Source organism: Apteryx mantelli, chromosome 5, assembly GCF_036417845.1.
Source record: "Apteryx mantelli isolate bAptMan1 chromosome 5, bAptMan1.hap1, whole genome shotgun sequence".
Taxonomy (NCBI): Eukaryota; Metazoa; Chordata; class Aves; order Apterygiformes; family Apterygidae; genus Apteryx; species Apteryx mantelli.
Genome location: NC_089982.1, coordinates 74367578 through 74376198, shown reverse-complemented (window position 1 = coordinate 74376198; position 8621 = coordinate 74367578). Strand labels below are relative to the sequence as shown.

The following is an 8621-nucleotide window of genomic DNA, read 5'->3' as shown; positions in this document are numbered from 1 at the left end:
GATGCACCAGGGCAGGGCAGATGGGTGTAACACTAATTATTTACAGCCACAGATAAAAAATAACCAATGCAAAATATGAAATTATCTTTCTTCACCCAATAACTGAAAATGGCAGTTTCTGTGGAGATTTTAACGAGATGCAACCAGTTAGTATACACAGCCTGTCTACATGGAAAAACTGACCAGTGCAGTTCTCCCAGCAAAGCTGTTTTGCAATAGCTATTCTGGAGAGTCCTTTTTACTCTGTTTTATTTGTTGTTGAATAGTGTCTCCACATGGGGGAAATTATGGCTGAGCAGCTGAATTACATCAGAACAATTGCCATACTAAAATGCCACTTTTACATAAATCTAGATCTGGACTTGTTAAATGATAGGGCACTTATTTTTCTCTTTTAAACCCATATATTTCCTCTCTGTTTTATATTGCATTGGCCAGAAATATGGCGTTTTGCACAGTGTTGCACCAAGCACAATTCAGCATTACCACTGCAGTAAAAGTGACAGACCCGACTCATCTGAGTCATGTGCATTTTTATGGGATTAATTAAAATAACAGAATCACAGAATGGTTGAGGTTGGAAGGGACCACTGGAGATCATCTAGTCCAACCCCTCTGCTCAAGTAGGGTCACCAAGAGCACCTTGCCCAGCACTGTGTCCAGACGACTTTCGAATATCTCCAAAATAGAGATGTCCAACGACATGTGAACAGAATCAGATTCTACAGCTTCACTTTGATTAAAGCTGAGCAGAAGAAAGGAAAAACACAACTTTTCTTTTTAACACAAAAAGGTACTAGCTATTAGAAAAGCTAGCCACTGCCCATGCTTCCTTTAGTTGTTGCTCAATTAGATCTGCTTAGAATTTGCACCTACCACCAGTTTAACCCTAAACACAGTCCTTCATTATTAACTTGTACTTCATGTTAAGGAAGTATTTCCTCCATATTCTGTGAGCCTGGCAAGTAGGAAAATTTAAAGTGCGATAACTGCAGCATGAGAATGGTGTATCTGCTTCAAGTTACGTGATGAGTTAGTCGCTGGCCACGTGGCAATAAACCTTCTTCTGTCTACAGCCTAGCTCCAGTTTACCCAGAACAAAAGACTAAGAAGGCAAAGCAGAGCCAACCAGTTCTGAATCTTAAGAGACACAGTTTAAATGAACTTAACAATGCAAAGAAATACAAACACTACATTCAATTTCAGTTTGCAGCAAAGCAGAAATTTTACAGTTGTTGCCCAGAGGACAAAATAGCTCGACAAGGCTTACCTCTTTCCACACAGAAAAGAATGTCATTTGGCAAATTACTACGCTGTGATTTGGAAGTCATCTCCTCTAACAATAAAAGACCCTGAGAAAAGACTCTTGAGATTGCCATCATTAGAAAGACAATTCAAGACTAGAGGACTAATACGACTTCATCAGTGCTCCACAATGAAGCATCATAGAAATAATCACTTTAAAATCACCCACAGCAAACATGAAAATGTTCAGTACGTTTGTACTGCAACACCAAGGTCATTTTTGTATTTTCAAATGTAGCATGTTTCGGAAAAACTGAGTTGTAAATAATTAACCAAAAATATCCACAATTCAGGCTAAAAGTTTAATCAAATTTAAAGTTTATTCCAAAATGACTGTTCCTTTCATTAACAGCAGTAGAATGTTTTTTCGAGATCGTTCATGTCTTCAAATATTGGAACCTATTAAATATTCACTCTTGAAATACAATGCCAAACTTTATTGATCTTGAAAGTATACAAAAAAAGTCCTTATCTCCCTTGGATGAACAGTTACTATACAGTTTTCTGAGATCTCTGTGTTATTGTAGAATCCTGTAAAAAACAAAAACGTACGTAATTTATTGAAAAAGAAGCATAGTCAAACGTACATATTCTTCCATCTCAATGTTTTGAACCCATCTATCCCTTAAGCTAGTGTTTGAGCAGATTCTTCTTAAAACTACAGAAGCATGGCGCTTAAGATGCACTCATTCATGATATTAAAATACACAACAACCTACTTTTCATGCACTGACTCATGCAGCAAATGTGAGCAACTCCCTAGTCGTACATCTTTTCTTCGTCATGAGTAACTAGTAACACAACTGTTCCACAGCCTATGAAATAGTTTCCTCTCTATTCTGTGGCCTTTAAATTACTTGCTTTATAGATGCTTTTCCTTACCACTCTTGTGCAGCACCATGTTCTGGTTTTAAACGTTACTGAAAAGTTGGTAGAGTGCCAGCACATAGCTCTGAACTAGGTTAACCTAGAAGGTTAGATGTAATCAACACAACACAAACATGTACCTCAATTACTTTATCCACACTGATGTTACATTCACTCATGTACGCTTCTAGGATTTCTGGAGGCATGTTGTAGTTCTCAGTGAGGTAGTACATAAGCTACAATGACCATTTCCAAGTGAATTAGGGGAAGATGCATTCATTGTTTTCCAGTGCTTTCCCTCCACCAGACCACAGTTATGCCCATATCTTTTAAAGCACACAGGTTCCTAGCTGCAGGTCAGGTAGAGCACTAAACTCTCAGCTAGCCCAGGCCAAAATCTCTGCAAACTTTTTACAAAAAAGGCACATATATGGATGGAAGTGACAGTAAGGACAATGTCCAAGCAAGTAACTGGACTGAGAAATGAAATTAGGTCACCCACAGCATTTGACTTGACTGTGAGCCTTAACTTGAATCCTATCTATAGAGTCCTTTAAGCTGATTACAGTGGGGATTTTTAACTCCAGCTGTCCTGTTTTTCTGGATACAGGCTTAAGCTTAGATTAATACAACTCATCAGCAGCTAACAAAATCAATCTGTGTCACAAGTGTGAATTCATAGTTTTGCCACTTTTATCTGGACAAAGTTAACTCCAGAAAGATTTCAAGCTTTTTGACACTTCTAGGGAAAGTAAATCATCCAGAGAAATGCAGCAGTCTTATTACTTGCAGCAAATCTTTTCTAAATGCTACTGCTTGCAGGCTGTGCTAGAGCCCAGTCTGTCATATAGAACACCACCACATTTTTACTTTTGCAGGCATTTCTATATCCTGAATTAGACTATTCATTGATCTTCAACAGTAAACAACAATACAGACTTCACCTTGTTCACCTACCTTTGCTTGGGTATTGTGCAGTCTTCCACTTCCATCGTTTCAAAGTGTTTACATCCCAGGTACCTGTGAGTGATCGCTCTTCCACTAGCATCACTGATCCTAATCCCTTCAGCAAAGACTGTGAATAAAAAGCAAAAAGTAATCAAATCACAGTTTATTCAGAGATAAACAGTGCTACACCTGCTGGCCAGGTATGCAGATAGACCATCTATAGCACTGATCTATTAATTGGAGCAGTAAAGACTTTAGAAGATGCTCTAGTTCAGGCAACACAAAGGCAACTACAGACACACCAGGTTTCACTTAAGCAGCTGAGCTGTTGAGAGCTTACTCTGTTGCAGCAGAGTTCAGAGCCTACTAGTCTCTCCATCTGAAAAATGAAACTCACTGCACTTTCTTCAAACAAAACAGAAACCCCCATCTCGTTCCCCATGTTTCCACCATCACAATCACACTTTCATATTCTAAATTTCATATTTTAGAATATATACCTGCCACATATTATAAAATAACCTGCTACTGTATGAAAGATAAAACAAGAAACTGAAAATACATAGTACACAATGGAAGTGACCAAAGTTCCATCAACTCACAGAAAAACTAAGGAGAAAAGAAAAGTTTATTTCCTTTAATCCCATCCACATTTCATTAACTACAGGTATAACTTGCAATAACTAAAGAAACAGCAAAACAGACTCTCACTCTGCACTGGTTAAGGTACTGCAGGAAGTGTTAAATAACCAATGGACCAATTGACCCCAATGGAAACAGTTTTACAGATATTTATGCAAATTTTCATACTGTGCCTATGGTAGCTGCATCTGAAATAATGGCTTCTTTGGAGGAAAGCTGAGGAAATATAAGATTTGCCTCCTTTTGAAGTTAAAGTTTTACTAGTATTTTCATATCTACCTTTTGTGGTGTCTGGAGTTTTCATATCTACCTTTTGTGGTGTCTGGAGTTTCATTCCAGAACCAGTTTTCTCTGAAGCAAAGACACCCTAAGTGTTATTCTGTCTTGAAGGATTAGTTTTACCTTCAAATTCACTATTACAGGTTGAGACAGCACAGGATCTTCTCCCACTTCATACAGGTGCCTAATTCTTAGCAGGACACGACTGAAGTCTGCATCAGCTTGCTTTTGTTTACCTTTAGGAGAAAAACAAAACACAAACATTTTCTTGCTTAAAAAATAAAAACAATTTTAAAACATGATTTTTTTGAGCTTTACACTCATCATTTGTTTTGAACTAAATTCCCATCTTTGAAGATTAGCAAGGGCACTAAAAGCAAATATGCAGCTCCCATTGTTAACAGGACATGACACTAACTACAATATTAACTCAAGCAGGAGAAAATATTACTATTTGAGTAGACCAATCATGCAATACAATTAACTGTCCTGATAGAGGACTTTAACACTTTGAATAAATAAAACTACTAGTCACGGGAGACAGAAAGAAAAGAAAGCCAGATTTTTAAAGTGGAACATCCAGCTATGCTTCCGATAGTACCTACCCATGTGAACACTGTGGATCTGCTCTGTGTGATTAGAGCTGTATTTCCACCCTGGAATGCTCAGAGTCTGGAGATGAAGATTAGGCGGGACAGTTACAGGCAAACTGTGGACTGAATTCAGCTGAAGCTGTCTGGTCAGCTTTGGTTTATCTCCTTCATACAAAATGAAACAAAGCAAACACTTATCATGCACACAAGCCTGGCTAGGGTACAGTGGAGGGGTAAAAAGATTCCTGCGTTTTCTGCCAAGGCAGATCCAAAGCAGATGCTATGCTTTCTCCTCTGAGGCCTTCTGAGATACAAAGCAGAAAAGAGCATGACTTTAACTGCCAGGGAAGTGTATTAGAGTTTTCCCATAAAGCAGACTTCATTGCAACTTGAAGTTGCTATTCCACTACTGGTCTTCAGTTTTGGTTAATAAATCAAACAAATAGTTTTAATAACCTTGTTTAGAATTATTCTTTTAAGGACTCAGCATCCAGGAAGTCAATATAGGGTGCACTAGCTACTTTCTACTAATTCCCTATGTGGATGTTTTGTTCTTGTTAGATGCTTTAAAACTTTTTCTCCTCTGAAAGTAGAGATAACTGCATAACAAGAGAAACATTTCATACACATACACAACATGGACAACATCCATGTTGGAAATTAATGCAAACTAATCGGAGGACTCTAAATCTGCCTCCCAGCTCACTGTATACTAACTTCCCCAAACAGAGAAAGCTTAAAGTCTGCATTTATAAACCTAACATAAATACAAACAAAATAAATAGGCCCTTCAGATGCTAAAAATAGGAGAGGAGATAGAATGAGTTACCTGATAATGCTCCAAACATAACAACTGGTCTGTGTTCTAATGCCAGCCCACTTGTCCGATACAATGTACTGGTGACACTCTTGGTTCCTAAAATAAGCCAAAACACAGGACGAACCACTGAAGAGTCATTCAAAGTGAGATTGTAATTCAGGTCCCACTCAAGGTTGTTCCATAGTCTCCTGTGAAGCATCACCTGTATTAGGTAAATGTCACAACAGTAATCAGCCATCATGCTTTGCTCACAGCAGCAGCAGTCCTGAAATTATTCTCTCTTGAAAAAAAATATTCATTTGCTACCTCCACTTGGCCATTTCCTTGACTCGAGACACCATGAGCTCTTTCTGCAAGCAGCACCAACCTTGCGCTATCATCTTCAATATAGGCAGTCTGGACCATAGGATAATAGTTCTGAAAACACAGTAAGTCACGCAGTGCCAAAATTAAAAGTAATAGAGATGAACATAACACACTTGACTTTGGATTATGCTTTTGTGCCTACCCGAGCCACTGTGTTATTCACATATGCCTTGAATGGTCTTTTCTGAATCTGATATCCATTGCTGTCAGTGTAGAGTAGCTGTCTAGTGTTCAAATTTGTGCTTGTTCTCAGAATTGCCTCACGATTTAGTTCCAAAGGCCCAGTGCTGTATTCTTGCTCTATCCTGTGGCAAAGCAACTTTCCATCATAGCCTTCTGGTACCGTATACATCCTGGTATACACTACGTATATGTATTCCTGAGCAGTCACATTACTATAAAAATGAGAGGAAAGATATGCACAGTTTAGCAATTGGAACACTAGATCTGTTACGTCAAGACTTGCACATTATTCATGATGTACACACACATGTACACATTATTCATGATGTACACACACATGTACACAACATTGTCTATATTCTATTTCATGTAATTAGTGAAATTAATTTTCAAATGTACAGATATTCAGCTAGAGTAAATGATATTCTACAATTTTCTTTGGTGCTGCAAGTGTAAAGATGACCACTTTGATTAGTGAGGCTCTCCATTTTTCGCAAAATTAACAACAAAGTTTAAAAATAATTATGGCTTCCTAATAACATATTTACACTCTACAAAAGACATGCTGTTCCATCTATGTATTTTTCCAACTTGGAGAACGTTAATTTTGATGCAAAAATTCCCCTGTGCTCAACTACCATTGTTGTGCAATGCAACTTTAAGTTAAACCAAAAGACTTCACTCAAATAACTGTGTGGTGGGGAAGATGGTGGGGAAGTTATAAACTGAGTAACAGAGAAAAGCAGCTAGCTCATCAAGCCTCTGAGCATCTTTGTATAGGATTAATTTCTCCTTTTTGTCATCAACTAATTCACTTTTTATACAAAAGATATCTACAGGTCAAAAAATGAACCGTCATGTCTAAATTCCACCCACATGGAGATGTTAGCTGCAATTTTCATTGAACTGCATGAAAAGAGAATCTTAACAGAAGCTACATTATAAACCAAACCAAAAAAAGCAACTCCAAACAATTTGCACCTCCCTCCCTCTATAACATGCTCTATTAAAAGAAGTGCTTCCTCAGCATTACCTTTACCAGCTGCATACTAGATCTTTTAAGACCTAAACAGTGCAGAGTTCACTGTTTAGGAATAACTATACAGAATTACTTTCACATATGCGTACAGAGAAGTGAACATACAAGTGAAGTGAACTTGTACCAGTGCTGTACCTGTAGAAATACTGGCGTATCTCTGTCACTAAGTTTCCAGAAACCACTTCCAATCCCACTGCTTTTGATACTGGAACAGCTGAAGCGTTTGGGGCAAATAAGTAGTTATCTGAAATGGGTCCTTTCTTCACATCTCCATTCACATGGTACTCAAGGAACTCCTGGGTCAGCTGGACAGTCTGGTTAGTCTCCCTGTGAATTCACAAAGGAGAAAAGCTTTATCACCTACAAACACATTTTGTACATAATAGTTGCAAAGCTGAACTGCAATAGGAATGAGGCTGGGAACGTAAGAAAAATCCGTTTCCTCAGATTGAATAACTGATTTTATAAGACTCAGCAAATGAGGACAGCAGAGAACGAAAGTGCTTCCGGTTAAGACGTTTGTCAGTATGTAAACAAATGGAATTTCCATGTCACTTTATATTTTCATAAAAAAGAAATATCTTAAAATATAAACCACATTCACATTAGCACATTGTTTTGATGCAAAAGCAAGTTGCTCTTGGATCAAAGATTGGCCCCCTGCACAAAAATTAGGCATATCACAACATTATTAATAATCAGGTTTGTTTAAACAATTTTGTAGCTAGGTAAACTAGTACGATGCAAATTTCCACATTCAACTTTGGTAATGAGAATATAATGGCAACAGGGTAGCAAAACACACACTTGTTATCTACTCTGTCTCCTTTCACCATGAAGCTTACTTACAATCAAGCTATTCAGGACTCCATTTCACACTCTTTGGAGAGTCATCTGAAAGTAACTTGAGATGCTACTGCCCTCAGCTATCTACTCTACTGTTCTATTGGAGATTATAGCTCCAATAGTCTTGCTGGCAAAACAGGAAGTTTTGCTTCTTAGATATTCCAATTCAGTATGGCATATGAGTTTAAACTGCCAAGTTTTAGCTAGTGTTAATATACAGACCATAATGACTGAGAAGCAAAACACTCCCAAGTCTTTTTCACTGTTCCTGTTATGGGTATTTCCAGCAGAGGAGCAGGACCTAGGAATTTTACCTGTTGCAGCTAAACCTTATAAGGCTTCAGGGTCAAAGCTCCCAATTTTATTTTATTTTTTGTAAACCTTTTCCCCCGTTCTGACCTGCTAGTCCACTCTTTCCCATTATTCCAAAGCAAACTTGCTGAAACCCAAACATTCTGGGGTTACCTGAGGGCTTGTGAAGGAAAAGAGCGCCTGTTTCTCCTATGTGATCAATTCCAACTCTGGCTGCCTACCAGAACAAAATGGATAAAAATGGGATTTGAATCTGGATTTTTGCTCTTCCTCATTATAGAGGAATGTTCAAAGTGTAAAACTGGGATCTAGAATCAGTTAGAATCTGGAAACACTTAGAGAAAGTACTTACTCCTGCACTGTCAGTTCAGAGCCATCTATAGTTTTAAAGCTAATTTCTAACTATACTGGACAAATTCTC

The 8621-nt window shown here is 38.0% G+C and overlaps 1 protein-coding gene across 1 annotated transcript in view; it reads right to left on the bottom strand.

Moving 5' to 3' along the window:
• Positions 1-1600: 1600 nt before the first annotated feature.
• MAN2B2 (mannosidase alpha class 2B member 2) overlaps positions 1601-8621 on the bottom strand; it is a 30316-nt gene continuing 23295 nt past the window's right edge. Inside the window, exons 12-19 of the mRNA XM_067298250.1 lie at positions 7178-7369; positions 5963-6215; positions 5761-5871; positions 5464-5656; positions 4647-4799; positions 4165-4277; positions 3130-3247; positions 1601-1836 (exon numbers count right to left, since the gene is read on the bottom strand). Coding sequence (XP_067154351.1) covers positions 1742-1836; positions 3130-3247; positions 4165-4277; positions 4647-4799; positions 5464-5656; positions 5761-5871; positions 5963-6215; positions 7178-7369 — 1228 coding nt within the window. The 3' untranslated portion in view covers positions 1601-1741. The remainder of the gene's footprint in view (positions 1837-3129; positions 3248-4164; positions 4278-4646; positions 4800-5463; positions 5657-5760; positions 5872-5962; positions 6216-7177; positions 7370-8621) is intronic.